Source organism: Delphinapterus leucas, chromosome 10 (assembly GCF_059928025.1).
Source record: "Delphinapterus leucas isolate spDelLeu-1000000601 "Yukka" chromosome 10, BTC_Dleu_Yukka2, whole genome shotgun sequence".
NCBI lineage: Eukaryota > Metazoa > Chordata > Mammalia > Artiodactyla > Monodontidae > Delphinapterus > Delphinapterus leucas.
In genome coordinates this window covers 23602893-23618454 of record NC_143138.1, presented here as the reverse complement: position 1 = coordinate 23618454, position 15562 = coordinate 23602893, and the positions used below count along the sequence as shown (strand labels likewise).

The window sequence follows — 15562 nt, the reverse complement described above, 5'->3', positions numbered from 1 at the left end:
CTCTGGGAGAAGGAAGGAGGAGCCGGGAGAGGCGGGGACTTCTGTCCCCACACCCCAGGTGAAGGTTGGCAGGAAAGCCTCCCAGGAGAGCCTCCCAGAGCGGGGACTTTCCATCGGGGCAGAAGGAATAGGACCATGCGCTGGAGACTGGACTCCCTGTGGAGGGTGTGTCTGGGAGGACAAGTCAGTGTGGGTGTTGGTGAGGGGTGGGGGCGGGGCGGATGCTGGGGTTTGGACAGGACTAGGCATGGCACCAAGGTGGAGGTGGTTATCGGTGAGCCGGGGCTCTGGGCCCTGGAGTTGCTGGGGCTGGAGAAGCCAGGGCCCTCGCGGAGCTGGTGGCCAGCTGAACCTCAGGAGGAAAGTGCTGGTGGAACCCCAAGCGCTCTGGCTGGAGCCGCTGAGCCAGAGCTCCAGGAAGGTGCCCTAGGGAGCTTCTTTGAGCACCCAGATGGGGACTCCCCAGGTGGCAGCACGTGGATTGCAAGGCCCGGGAGGGAGTTCTGGGGGTCTGGAGCCTTTAGGAAGTGCTGAAATGAAGCAGAGTCAGGACTCTCAGGTCTGGGAAGGGCACGGAGTCTGCAGAGAGAATCCTAAAACTTGTTCTTGGCAGAGAGCTTTGCACCCATGACTCACGGTTCAGCGGGGCTGTGATGACTGAGAGATGCCTCCAGGGGCACAGGGGCTCCGTCTTCGCTCCATCCCCCTTCCAGGCTCTCCTGCTTCTGTTCGTCTGAACCTCCCCCCTACACGTGACACACCCTGGGTGGGACAGGCGGGACCCTTATCTCGCCTGGAAAGAATTTAATGGCTTGGAAACAACTGGAAATGGAACTGAGAGGAACTACTGGGAAGCAACTCGGAAACATGGAAACACCGCAGCTGCTGTCTGTCGGTTTCCAATCCCCGCCCACTTCCCAGACCCTCGGCCCCTCCCCTCTTTTCCTGGCCCTGCCTCCAAAGCCCTGGGGACCCAGCACCTCAATTCCTCAACCTTCCTTTCCCTTCAGTCCTGGTCTCTCAGTGCAGGACCAGAACCCACCTTCTATCTCTCACTGCCCCCAAAACTCTTTCCCCCTGGGGGTCCGGAAGTCCTTTCTTTTAATTTTCCCATTTCTCTGGCCCATTAGCTCCCCAGAGTAAGGGGCATCTGGATCCTCCAACTCCCCCCTCTCCCTGTATCTCCTGGTCACCTGGTTCCAACCCAGTATCTGGAGCCTGCCCTCATCTCCCTCCTTCATCTCACAGTCCTGGAATCCTTCTACCTTCACTCCTCTTGTGCCATGAGGAGCAGAGAAAAGCATGGCGATGGGGCCAAAATCCTCCACTTTTGGAACATCCCTCACGGAAGCCAGCCCCTCTCCCCACTTCTTGGGACCTACAGTCCCTGATGAGCGAAGTGTCAAAGTTGGCCACGACATGAATAGCCTGCATGCTGAGTCATAGCTTTTGGGAAGATGCCCCCCGTCCCTGCCAGCCCTCCAACGCTGGGGAGGATGCCGAGAAGATGAAGCACCCCAGATGCAGCGGTAGGGGAGGGTGATGAGGGGGAAACACAAGGGACACCCAACTTTTCTGCTTTCCTAGTGCTGAGAGAGGAGCGGGATTCTTCCAAGACTTGGGAATGGGGAGCTGGGGGGTGGTGGAGACCCGGCCAGAGAGGGGTACTGGGAAGGAGGCTCTGGGGGTGTGGCCTGTGGGGGCAACTCCTCTCCTCTCAGACCAGCTTCACTGCTTTCCTGCTGCTTTCCTTCCTGCTGCAGAGACCCTGCCCCTTCCCCCCACCACGTGGGGAGAGATGCAGGATTTGATTGTCAGGGTAGGGAGACCGGACAGCTCCCAAAAGCCTCCAGGGGTGTGGGGCACCCTGTATCCTCTGCTCCCCACTGGAGAAGGGCCTCCTGTGTGGTTCCCCTCACTCCAACTAAGTTCTTTGACTCACATAGCTGCCCTCTGAGCCAGTGAGAAATCAGCTTTTTTTAGGCATCACCCAATGACTAGGTGTGGAGGAAATGTGAAGAGAAGATTATGTGTGTGTGCCCGTGCACATGCTCAAATGTGTGTGCCTGCAAAGATGCAAGCTTCTTTGGATAAATATGAGTATACGTATACAAGAAGTGTGTTCATATTTGTATTTGTGGAGGAGCGCACATGAGTACATTTGTCTGTGTACGTGTATTTGTGTGTGCACGCACCCAGTGATGTGCACGGCCTTAGACACAGGGCAACAGGATTTGAAGGTAGGTCAGAGCCCACCTCATGCCCAAGGCTACACTCCAAGCTGAGAGAAGGGCTGAGGGGCCGAGGGAAGGGCAACTCTCTGCCTGCCAGGTCTCTCTGCCCAGGCTTTGTCGGGCAGGGTGCCTCTCAGTGTGGAAACGCTCTGTCCCTTAGTCCAGCTCCCTTCCATCTCGTGGGGTGGTGACAGGGTATGATGGCTGGTAGCCCCGGAAACTTCTTTCTCTCAGACTCAGAGGAGAATTTTAAGTGTAGGAAGCCAGGAAACGTGTGCGTGTTGCAAGGAGGTGCGGGTCACAGTCCCTTCCCTCCTCCCCAGTCAGCATTCCCACCACTCACCCTGCCCTCCTTCCCACTCCAGCCTCTCTGGTCTGGAAGAACTGGGCACCTGCTAACACCTCTCCTTAACCCTTCTCCTGAACCTGCCCCCAGCACCCTCCTCTGTTACCATAGCCCCCTCTCCTTCACCCCGAGCGCCCCACTACCTTTCCTCTCTAACCTTTGTCTCCCTGTGCCCCCCAATTCTTGCCTCAGTGGATTCCACAAACAAACACAACTTGGTAACCAGCACTGAGATCAAGAAACAGGATGTTCTTAGCACCGCAGAATTTCCCCACCATGCCCCTCTGGTCACTACTCCCCCGAGGGTGCCACACTTCTGACTTGTAACACTACCAGTTGACGATTAACGTTGTCTAGACTCAAACCTCACATAAATAGAATGTTTCAGCACATCCTCTTTTGTGTCCGACTTCTCTGCTCCACCCCGTGTTAGTGAGACCCATCCACGCTATTGCATATAGTGGTAGTTTGTTCTCGTTGCTTTATTTTATTCCACTGTGTGAACAAACCACACTTTATTTAATCCATTCTACCGATGTGAGACATTTGGGTAGTTCCCAGTTTGAGGCTATTATGAGTAGTACTGCTGTGGTGGGTATATTCCTCGGAGTGGAAGTGCCAGGTCATAGGGTTGGCATATAGCTCTAGTAGAGTTGGTAGATTGTGCCAAATGGTTTTCCAAAGTGCCTGTACCATGCAGCCCTGCCAGGTTCCACACCTGGCCTGCTCCCTGGTCAACATCTGCCCCAGCTGCTCTTTCTAACCAACTTACAGCCCCAGACACTGTCCGTGGTCCTAGCCCTGACCTTGGTCCTGTCCTTGGTTCCAGCCCTGATGCTAGTCCTGGGCTTAAGTTGAGCTATGTAAATTGGCTAAATATTTATATAGTCAATAAGTATTTATCGAGCACTTACTATGTGCCAGATGCAAGGATATAGCAGCCAAGAAAAGAAGCGGGTGCTATGCCTGCCCCCATGGACCTTACAGTCTAGCAGGCAAGATTGAGTGTGGGCAAGGAAGTAATAAAATAATCCCGCAAATAAATATATGATTATAAATTGTCATAAATACTACAAATGGGAGTTACACAATGCTGTGATGTCACGTGATAGGGGGAACCTGACCTGGGCAGGAAAGGTTTCCTGAGGAAGTGATGTGGGGTTGACACCTGAAGGATGAGGAAGCCAAGAAAAAAGGGAAGAGCATTCCACATAGAGGAAACCATAGATACAAAGGTCTGGGGCTGGGAAGAGTGTGGGGGACTTAAGGCCAGTGAGACTGGAGTGGAGAGAGGGAGGGAAGTCTTATGGGGGATGAGGTGGGAGAGGTCAGCTGAGGCCGAATGATGCAGGGCTGTCTGTCAGTGTTTGAAGAGCATTCGGAAGGGCGACACCGAAGAGTTTTAGGGGGAGAGGGACATTCTAGTTGCCTTCGCAAGATTATAAGGGGGCAAGAATGGAAGCAGAGCGACCAGCAGTTGTCAAGCAAAAGGTAGATAGTAGCTTGGACCATAATGATGCTTAGAGGGAGAGATATAAGCAGATTAAAGGATGTTTACAGTAAAATATGGGTAAATATGATGAAACACAGTGGTGTTGAACAGGCTGTTGGGTTCCTGGCCCGTGAGGCTGGATGACTGAGGCTGGGGCCGTGAGCCGCAGTAGAGAGCACTGAGAGGGGACGCAGTACGGAAAGGATGAACGTTGAGTTCAGTTTTAGACATGTTGAATTTGAGGTGCCCAAGAGGAGAGGCCAAATAGGAGGTTGGATATATTGCTTGGAGTTAAGAGGAGAGAGTTTATATGTTGGGGTATAGTTTGGAAATTAAAGTCATGGGTCTGGATGAAGGTACCTGGGTGGACGACTACTGCAGTAGGTCTCAACTCTGGCTGCACATTGCAGTCACCTGGGGAGCTGTTAAAAATACTAAAGAAAATTCAGTCACTCTAGCCACATTTCAAGTGTTCGAGAGTCAGTGATCTCTCCTGTCTACCTTATTGACAGCACAGATACAGAATGCTCTAAAATGGAGGATGTGGTCAACAGTATCCAGTGATTTTGAGAGAGATCAAGTAAGGTGAAGACAAACATCTTTTAGATTTTGTGACACTGAGATCATTGGGAGACCTTTGGGAGGGCTATTTGGTAACCTTTGGGTTGAAAGGAGATCGGGAAGTCAGGTGGGAACAGATTGAGGCATGCATGGGATATAGGGAAATAGAAATAGTGAGTATAGATAAATCTTTTGACAACTATGGCCATGAAGTGGAGAAGAAAAATATGTGGTGGTTGGAGGGAGTGTGAGATTGGGGAAAAAAAATTTTAAGTATATTTTTGTATATTTTGTGTATTAAGTATATTTTTGTGCATATAGTGAAATGCACATATCTTAAGTGTATAGCTCAATTAATTTTGATTATGTATACATATGTTTAACCACCACCCAGTTCCAGGTACAAAATATTTCTAGTAATTCTATCCTATCTTGTATTAGCTCTGCCTGTTTTTGAACCTCATATAAATAGCCTCATTCACAACGTTCTTTTTTTGTGTTATGGTTTCTTTTGCTTAGTGTTATGTGTGCGAAATTTGTCCATGTTGTTGCATGTAACAAGAGGGTGTTTTTTCATTTTGTTTGTTTCTTTATTTGTTTTGTTTTGGTTTTGGCCTCACCGTGCGCCTTGCAGATCTTCCTCGACCAGGGACTGAACCTGGGGCCCAGCAGTGAAAGCGCTGAGTCCTAACCACTGTACCACCAGGGAAGTCCCAAGAGGGTGTTTTTGTATAGTATTCCATTTTATGACTATGCCCCAATTTATTTATCCATTCTACTGTTAATGGACACTTGAGGTGCTTCCAGTTTGGGCTAATATGAAAAAAATCCCATGAACATTCTTGTACATGTCTTTTGGAGGATGTACGCAGTCGTTTCTGTTGGATATTTACCAAGAAGTGGAATTGCTAAGTTATAGGCTGTATGCCTCAGTAGAAACTGCTTACTGGTTTTCCAAAGTGGTTGCACTCATTTCTTTCTTTTTTTTTTTTTTTAAATAATATTTATTTATTTATTTTTGGCTGCGTTGGGTCTTCATTGCTGTGCGCAGGCTTTCTCTAGTTGTGGCGAGTGGGGGCTGCTCTTCGTTGTGGGGCACAGACTTCTCATTGTGGTGGCTTCTCTTGTTGCAGAGCATGGGCTCTAGGTGTGTGGGCTTCAGTAGTTGTGGTGCATGGGCTCCGTAGTTGTGGCTCACGGGCTCTAGAGCACAGGCTCAGTGGTTGTGACGCACAGGCGCAGTTGCTCCGCGGCATGTGGGATCTTCCCAGATCAGGACTTGAACCCATGTCCCCTGAATTGGCAGGCAGATTCTTAACCACCGTGCCACTGGGGAAGTCCGGTTGCACTAATATCTGCTCCTGCTTGCAATAAATGAGAGTTCCAGTAGCCTCACATTCTTGCCAATATCGAGCAACAACAGTCCCTTTAATTTTAGCCGTGCTGGTGGATATTTAATGGCATCCTGTTGCCGTTTTCATTTGCCTTTCCTTGATTACTGGTTTTGTTCTACACATACATATGTTTATTGTTTATATATTAATTGGCCCTTTGGCTATATTCTTTACTGGAGAGCCTGTTTCTTTTGCCACTTTAAAAAACGGGTTGGGCTTCCCTGGTGGCACGGTGGTTGAGAGTCCGCCTGCCAATGCAGGGGACACGAGTTCGTGCTCCGGTCCAGGAAGATCCCACATGCCACAGAGCGGCTGGGCCTGTGAGCCATGGCCGCTGAGCCTGCGCGTCCGGAGCCTGTGCTCCGCAACGGGAGAGGCCACAACAGCGAGAGGCCGCGTACTGCAAAAAAACCAAAAAACTGGGTGGCCTGCCTTTTGTTTGTTGTCTTTGTTTTGAAGGAATTCTTTAGTTTAGATTTTAATCCTCTCTCTCACTCTCAATAACTGTGTCCTACTCTCCCCTTCATATATAATTTATATACATATATATTCATATTCTGACATATCTCACCTATTTTCTCCCACTCTGTAGCTTGCCTTCTTATTCTCTTAATGGTGTCTTTTGATGACCTCTATGGTTAAGTTTTGTGGTTAGGTTTTAAGAAATCCTTTTTTTTTTTTTTTCACTTTGGCTGCGTTGGGTCTTCGCTGCTGCGCGTGGGCTTTCTCTAGTTGCGGTGAGCGGGGGCTACCCTTCGTTGCGGTGCGCGGGCTTCTCATTGCGTTGGCTTCTCTTTGTTGCGGAGCATGGGCTCTAGGTGCACAGGCTTCAGTAGTTGTGGCGTGTGGGCTCAGTAGTTGTGGCTCACGGGCTTCGTTGCTCCGTGGCACGTGAGATCTTCCCGGACCAGGGCTCAAACTCGTGTTCCCTGCGTTGGCAGGCAGATTCTTAACCACTGTGCCACCAGGGAAGTCCCTATATATTCATTTTAAATTAATTTCTGTAGGTGGACATAAGATAGAGATAGACTTTTTTTTCCCATGTGGATCTTCATTTGACCCAGGACCATTTATCACAAAGACAATTCATTCTCCTCTTAATTGCAGTGGTACGTTTTTCATTAATCAGGTGACCACATATGTGTAGGTCTGTTTCTGGACCCTATTCTGTTCTCTCTATCCTTGCACCTTTGTAATGTTTTGATATTTGATACTCGGTAATGTAAGTCCTGAGGAAGAGGGGTTTTTTTGTTTTTTGTTTTAAACAGGAGCTTTTTGAGCTCATATGGGAAGCTGGTGGGAGGGATCTAGTTGAGAGTAAGGGGCTGAATACAAGACAGAGAGGATAATCTACACCTTAAGGTTTCTGAAAGACAATAGGAGCTGGGACCCAGGTGCTTGTGGAAGGATTAGTCTTTTATATTCATCCACTGATCCATTCAACAAAAATGTGTTGAATAGCCCCCGCGTGCCAGGCACAGGCGTACAGCAGTGCCAGGACAGATGAGGTCCCTGTTCGTATGGAGTTCCCATCCTAGCAGTGGGAGAAAGATAAACAAGTAGCCACACAAACAGTTGATTCAGGCAGCAGTAGGTACCTTAAGAACATAAGCAGAGGACCCTGTGCTGGGGAGTGATGAAAGACTGCTCCAACTGGGCATCAAGGAAGACCTCTGGGGCTCAATGACATGTGAGTTAAGATCTGAACAAGAAGGAGACAGCCTCCGAGAGCTCAGTGAAGAACGTCCCAGACAGAGGAGACATATAGTGCAAAGGCCCTTTAGTCTAATGTAATCTTGTAGTGTCTGTGGAACAAGCAAAACAGACCAGTGTGGGTGGAGGGGGTGGAGCAGGGTGACCAAATGATATCAGAAAACAAGGTAGAGACAGATCTGCCCAAGGAGGGTATCCGTTAGGGTTGGGCTGAACGTGGATTTTCCAACATGTGAGTTGGGTAGATTAGTTGTGGGTGGTGGGACTATGGGTGTGTGTGTTGGGGAAGGAGGGCATTCATCTTGTCTCCTTCTCTGTGAAGCTGCTCTCATATGTGCCCTCTCTCCCTGCAGCCTCCTGAATGATGCCAGCCCAAGGTTCCCTAACCTCCAGCCTGGCCCTCCTGGTGCTGCTGGGCACAGTCAGAGCAGGGCCTTTCTCTTCACGGTCCAATGTGACACTCCCAGCCCCACGGCCTCCTCCCCAGCCAGGAGGCCGCACAGAACAGCCAGGAGGGGGAGGCCCTTCTTCTCAGCTTTACGAGCACACCGTGGAAGGAGGGGAGAAGCAGGTGGTGTTCACCCACCGCATTAACCTGCCCAATTCAGGTAGCTGTGGCTGTCCCCCAGGCACTGAGCCCCCCGTCCCTGCTTCAGAGGTGCAGGCCCTGAGGGTCCGGCTGGAGATCCTGGAGGAGCTGGTGAAGGGGCTCAAGGAACAGTGCACTGGGGGATGTTGTCCTGCTGCTGCCCAGGCTGGCACAGGTGAGCGGATGATCCCAGGAAGGGGCACAGAAAAAGAGGAAGGTGGAGAAGTGGGTTAGGGTTGGGTGGGCATCGCTAGTCTATAAAGGACCTCGGTATGAGTTAGAAAAAGGCATGCCTGCCTCCCCCTTGGGGGCGGTGAGTGCAGCCCGGGAACAACTCTGAGAGAGGAGCCACGTGACTAGATGTCAGCCCTCTCCTCCCCAGCGTATGTTAGGGCACTGGGAGGCCACATATGCCGACAAGTTGCAGCTGGAAACTAAGATGGCCTTAGGAAATGAGGCTGGCTCTGCTGGAGAAGCTGACTCAGAGGGGCACGATACAGGGTCAGCCGCTCCCGCAGAGAGACTGAGGCCCACCACTTGCTCTTACTCCAGGCCAGACGGACGTGCGGAGCCTCTGCAGTCTCCATGGCGTGTTTGACCTGAGCCGCTGTGCCTGCTCCTGCGAGCCAGGCTGGGGTGGGCCCACCTGCTCAGACCCCACAGATGCCGCGGCGACCCCCTCCTCTTCCCCCTCAGCTTCCCGGTCCTGCCCAGATGACTGCAATGATCAGGGTCGCTGCGTCCGTGGTCGCTGCGTGTGCTTCCCTGGCTACACCGGCCCCAGCTGTAACTGGCCCTCCTGCCCGGGGGACTGCCACGGCCGCGGGCGCTGCGTGCAGGGCGTGTGCGTGTGCCGCGCGGGCTTCTCCGGGGCCGACTGCAGCCTGCGCTCCTGCCCTCGGGGCTGCAGCCAGAGGGGACGCTGCGAGAACGGGCGCTGCGTGTGCAACCCAGGCTACACTGGCGAGGACTGTGGGGTGAGGAGCTGCCCCCGAGGTTGCAGCCAGAAGGGGCGCTGCGAGGACGGGCGCTGCGTCTGTGACCCTGGCTACGCTGGCGAGGACTGCGGCTCCCGGAGCTGCCCGTGGGACTGTGGTGAGGGCGGGCGCTGTGTGGACGGCCGCTGCGTGTGCTGGCCCGGGTACGCGGGCGAGGACTGCAGCACGCGGACCTGCCCCCGCGACTGTCGGGGCCGAGGGCGCTGCGAGGAGGGCGAATGCATCTGCGACCCAGGCTACAGCGGGGACGATTGCGGAGTGCGCAGCTGCCCGGGCGACTGCAACCAAAGGGGCCGCTGCGAGGACGGCCGCTGCGTGTGCTGGCCTGGGTACTCGGGGCCCGACTGCGGCGCCCGCGCTTGCCCGCGCGACTGTCGGGGCCACGGGCGCTGCGAGAACGGCGTGTGCGTGTGCAACGCGGGCTACAGCGGCGAGGACTGCAGCGTGCGCAGCTGTCCAGGGGACTGTCGCGGCCGGGGTCGTTGCGAGAGCGGCCGCTGCGTGTGTTGGCCCGGGTACACAGGCCGGGACTGCGGCACGCGCGCCTGCCCCGGCGACTGTCGCGGGCGCTGCGTGGACGGCCGCTGCGTGTGTAACCCGGGCTTCACAGGCGAGGACTGCGGGAGCCGACGGTGTCCCGGGGACTGCCGTGGTCGCGGCCGCTGCGAGGATGGCGTGTGCTTGTGCGACGTGGGCTACGAGGGCGAAGACTGCGGCGTGCGCAGCTGCCCCAGGGGTTGCCAAGGTCGCGGCCAGTGTCTGGAGGGGCGATGCGTGTGCGACGACGGCTACGAGGGTGAAGACTGCGGCGTGAGACGGTGCACGCGCGACTGCAGCCAGCGCGGCGTGTGCCAGGATGGTGTGTGCGCCTGTTGGGAGGGCTACACGGGCGAGGACTGCAGCCTCCGTACCTGCCCCTCCAACTGTCACCGGCGCGGCCGCTGTGAGGACGGGCGCTGCGTGTGCGACTCTGGCTACACCGGCCCCTACTGCGCCACCCGAACCTGCCCGGCGGACTGCCGGGGCCGTGGACGTTGTGTGCAGGGCGTGTGCGTGTGCCACGCGGGCTATAGCGGCGAGGACTGCGGGCAGGAAGGGCCTCCCGCCAGCGCCTGCCCCGGGGGCTGCGGGCTTCGGGAACTGTGCCGCGCAGGCCAGTGTGTATGCGTCGAGGGCTTCCGAGGCCCCGACTGCGCCATCCAGACGTGCCCCGGGGACTGCCGCGGTCGGGGAGAGTGTCGTGAGGGCAGCTGCGTCTGCCAAGGTGGCTATGCAGGGGAGGACTGCGGGGAAGGTGAGTGGGCAGCCTTTCCCAGTGGGAAAAGGGACTGGAAAACTGGAGCCAGTGGGAAAGCCTGAGTCTGAGGCCTAGGAGCCCAGAGAACTGGAGGAAGAGTGAAGGGGGGGGCATATATTGGGGTGGGGGGCGGGGCAGTCAGAGGAGCCAGGTAGCCACTGTCCACCAGGGGCTGCAGAACCGTGGGGGCACGCCTGCAGGCGGGACCTGCCTTCAGATCTCTGATGAGCAGACTGGGGGCCCCTTTAGTTGCTTTTAGGGAGATTTTGTGTTCCTGGAGATGGGCGGCAGTAAAGGAGACCCAAGGTCTGTTCAGGCCGCTGCCGGCTTTGCCCCACCCCCAGAGAGGAGTCAGAGCTTGGGTGGATCTCTCAGAGCGGGCCCTGAGTAGGAGGGGCCTGTGATGGTGGAGGTTGGGGTGCCTTGGGCTAAGCATCTTCTCATATCCTGTTCTCCTGGACAGAGGTGCCAGCCGTTGAGGGCCTGAGGATGCACCTCCTGGAGGAGACGATGGTTCGGACAGAGTGGACCCGGGCTCCTGGCAATGTGGATGCCTACGAAATTCAGTTCATCCCCACGGTGAGAGCCAAGCTCCAAGAGGGGGCTGAGTGGGCAGGACTGCGGGGAGGGGGCTCCCTCCTGCTCACCTCAAGCAGGAGTCCCAGGTAACCAGTGGTTGCATCCAGCTGGCTGATTCCCGAAGCTGTTCTAAAGGCCTGCTCCTTCTGCCCCACACCCGGTGCAGAAGCCTTTGCAGCATTGGCCCACTGCTGCTGGAACATCTCTGGTGACCTTGAGCTCAGCCTTCCTGAGGCTGCCGACTCCATTTTTGTTCATCACTGTAGTCAGTTCTTTCTGTTATTGCTGGATCCAAATCTGCCCCATTCTAACATCCATCCATTGGCCCTAGCTGGGCCTTCGCCAGCCGTCAGAATGCGATTTTTCTTTCCCTGTGTCTTACACCATAGGCTTTCAAGTATTTGGAGACATCATCCATCACGTCACCCTTCATTCCCTCCAGGCCAAATCCACTGGTTTCTTCTCCCCTTTTCTTAATGCTTTGTTCTCTGAATCCTTCACTTTTTGGTTTTCCTCCTCTAATACCTCCTGCTTTTTGTATGTGCCCCACCCCATCAAAATGTGGGAGCAAAGAGGACCCCAGTTGTTCCCCTGGCTCATTCTGGCTACCCTGGCACTTTTCTCAGAGTTGACATATATGAACTTGTGGTCAGTTCATAACTGACAATCTGTCAGTTATTTTGATCACATTTGATTTTTTTAAGTAATTTTTAATGATAAAAGTCATATAGGCTCAGTGTAGAAACTTTAAAAAATATAAACAAGGAAAAAAGAAAGAAGGAAGGAAGAAAAGAAAGAAGGAAAAAAGAAGACATTCAACTACATACTCTTTTTTTTTTTTTTTTTTTTTTGCGGTACGCGGGCCTCTCACTGTTGTGGCATCTCCCGTTGCGGACGGAGCACAGGCTCCGGACGCGCAGGCTCAGCGGCCATGGCTCATGGGCCCAGCCGCTCCGCGGCATGTGGGATCTTCCTGGACCAGGGCACGAACCCGTGTCCCCTGCATCGGCAGGCAGACTCTCAACCACTGCGCCACCAGGGAAGCCCCATACTCTTTTTTTAAGCCTAAATATAAGCCTTTGCATTTGGCTCTCTTCAGTGTTTCATTTTTGCTTTGGGCCAACCTGTCTAGGCTGTTGCAATTATTTGAGTCTGTGAGCTGGTTCCCCTACCTCCGTGTCATCGGTGCATTGCAAATCCTCCTTTCTCTGTCTCCTTCCAACTCACTCTTAAAATATTTGGGGACACCCTAAGGACAAAGACTGTGGCCTCTCATTAGAGATTTCCCTTTATGCAGATTGGGCCTTTATGATGTGTTTGGTCTCCTAGTTTCAAATCATCTGACATTTCTACTGTCCAAATGTTTTCCTGCATCATCCCACAAATGCCATTGGTGGGTAGGCCATGTCATTCTCATCTCTACCCAGTCAGGACTCTGGAAAAATAAATAAGTCCCAGGGCCTAAACCTAGGAAGCCTCTAGGACAGAAGGGACAGCTCAGAGGTGCTGGCTGTCACCCCCACCCCAACTGGCCTAGTCATTCTAAGTCTTATTATCCCCTCAAGCCCAGAGCCCTGCCGTGTTCTGTCTCTCCTTACCCCCTGGTAGGAGCAGAGGCAGAAATCCCTACTTTGCTGCACAACCAAGAGAGCTTGGATTTTTCTTCTGTTTAAAAAAAAATTATTTTCAGTTATAAAAATAATGTAATCACAAGACAAGAATTTGGCAACTAGAGAAAAAAAACAATCGTTGGCTTTCACACTAAAACAAGCACTGTTAACATTGTAAAGTGTTTCTCCCACTGTCTTCTGTGTGTATATTATTTGCATAGCTTTAATCTTGAGAGGGTAGGACTTTTAAACAGAACTTTTCTAAGGAACTTCAGGGAAAGAAGAAGTAAAATAAACACTTGAGATAGAAGGAGCTTACAGGGTAGCATCATCTCCCACTCTTAGTAAATATGAACTTATCCTTGGTGTTCTCAGGGGGTGCAGCCTCCCCGCTGCAGCCCTAGGCTTTCTCCCTCTCCGTGGGGCCAGGCTGGTGTTGAGCTGGCCGGGGTCCAGCTTGGCCATGCTCTTAGCTCATCTGCTTTGCTCTGGGTATGGGCCTCTGTCACATTCTGGGTTCTCTCCGAGCCAGGGTGTGGAAGATGCTCCCGTAAGATTGGTCCCCAGACTCCTCCCTTGGAGTCCACATCAGCCTGTGCTACTGGCCCTCTGACTACGCTTTCTATGCTTTTTGTGGCCGGCCCCTAGAATTGTGCCTCTTGCCTTAGCCAGCACTCTCTATCCATTTCTGTTGGCACAGAGGACATTCAGTAGCTGGCTGTCCTCTGGCCACTGCCATCTTCCTAGAAGCCTCTCTCTACCTTATCCCCTCCCCTTTTCTAGAACCACTTCTCTCTCAAAGCCCAAACTCTACTATCCCTGGCTAAGGGACATGCCTAGTTGTTGGAATGATTTTCAGAACACAGAAGAGGAACATTCCTCCTTTCCCTGCATTCGTGGCATTGTTCCTCTGACTCAGTGGTTCTCAAAGTGTGTTCCCTGGACCTACAGCATTAGCATCACCTGGAGCACTAGACATGCTAATTGTCAGACTCCACCCCCAGATCTACTGAGTCAGAAACTCTAGGGGGCAGAGCCCAGTAACCTGTGTTGTAACAAGCCCTCCAGGTGATTCTGGTGCACCCCAAGCCCAAGGACCACTAACTTAAGAAATGTTGCTATTTTGCAAAAGGCAAGGTCTTCTATGAATGTGAGAGAAAGCATGAAGAAACTGAGGGAGGTGAACCCCCGAACAGAACGACATTCAAGTATTCCCTGTCTGGGTGTATTCTGCAGCCTGGAAACTGGGGCTAAGCCACGTTTTCATTGGGACACAGGCCCTTGCAGCCTGAGAAAAGTTTGTTTGGTCTGGTCTGAAAAGCAGGGTGAGGATGAGGTAAGCTCCAGGGACCAGCCAAAGTGGAGTCGCCCACCTGGGGCCATGAGGTTGATATTGAGAATAGAGTTAGAATCTTGCCAAGGACATCAGTGAAGCAGCCAAAACTCTCACCAAGGGGCAGAACCAGCTGCTAGCATCTGGCTAAAGAGCCTGCATCAGACCAGACAGATGGTGCTGAGAGATGTGGCTTAGACTGACAGTGGGACTTTTCAGGGGACTGTTCCCAAATGGGTCTCAGGAGGGACTACAACGCGTTTAAAAGGTTCATGTAGGTGGTCTGAAGGGAGAAGGAGAACTCTGGGGGTGGGCTTCTCTTGCTGAAAGGACCAGACATCATCAGGGAGTACTCAAAGCGTGCGTGTGTGTGTGTATGTGTATTCGTGTGTGTGTGTGTGTGTGTGTGTGTTGGGGGAATAAGGGGACAGAGAATAAGTTCTGGGAAGGAGGAGAAGCACACAGGTCTTGAGTTGAGACCAGTCCAAGGCCTCCCAGGATGGGGTATCCTAGGGCAGAGTGAGTAGGAGAGGGATGGGGATCCTGTGTGCCCAGGAAAGCTTTTCAGCCAAGAGAACTCTGACAAAGCTTTACTTCATCCTGAACCCAGAAGGCTCTACGTGGACTCTCATCTGGTTTTATACTTTGGTATTTACTATGCTGATTTTCCCACAATTCTCTTGGTTTAGGAGAGTACCTTTTGAAATTTCCCATCCTACTTGGCTGAACGGAGGTGTCCCCATAACGGCCAACATAGCTAAACAGAACAGAACGTCTTTATTAGCTGTCCTAGATAGACAGCCCAGCGAAATGCTGGGCTGTTAGACTACTCACAAATGTCCATTCCTCCTGTTTCCGCAGTGGCTGGCACTCCAGGAGACCCTGCCTGGAGCAGGGGCTGGCAGATTTTCTATGGGGTCACCACAAATAATCATAATACTTTACATGAATACTTGAAGGAGGGTTGTTTTCTTACAGGCCTGTGCTACACATAGAGATTTGGGTTAGGGATCTAATAAAACTTAAGACGTGGCCACACATTTAGCTACTAGGGCATGAGCTATCTGAGGACAGGGATCATATCCTTTATCTTTATGTCTCCAGTGCCCAAATGATGCCAGGCACAAAATCAGGGAACATATTTGTGGAACTTTGAGCAGGTGGGCCTTGTTTTTGAGGGGCCTACAACCCTGTTGAGGATACAAGAAAAGTACCTGAAAGGAAATGTCATGACGTGGGTCACAGGGGCAGGTGTCTGTGGGGAGGCTCAGGCTGGGGCAGCTGCTTGAAGGAGGAAGTGAGACTTGAAGTGGCATCCCTCATCTACTTCATCTGTTACGACAGGAGCGCGCTTAGGAGAAGCCTCCTCGAGCCCAGGGAGTCAGGGTTGCCGGGGGGAAGCCAGAAGAAGAGTCC

General features: G+C 52.8%; 1 protein-coding gene across 4 annotated transcripts in view; it reads left to right on the top strand.

The window, feature by feature from the left end:
• The window catches only part of TNXB (tenascin XB), a 58866-nt gene that overhangs the window by 109 nt on the left and 43195 nt on the right, over positions 1 to 15562 (top strand). For 3 of the 4 annotated variants that reach the window (XM_089918587.1, XM_089918588.1, XM_089918584.1), the window contains exons 2-4: positions 8094 to 8504; positions 8882 to 10621; positions 11088 to 11203. In XM_089918587.1, the coding sequence (XP_089774713.1) occupies positions 8102 to 8504; positions 8882 to 10621; positions 11088 to 11203 (2259 nt within the window). In that variant the 5' untranslated portion in view covers positions 8094 to 8101. Of the gene's footprint in view, positions 1 to 3887; positions 8505 to 8881; positions 10622 to 11087; positions 11204 to 15562 lie in introns of those variants that run through there. The other variant, XM_089918586.1, reaches the window with a different exon arrangement.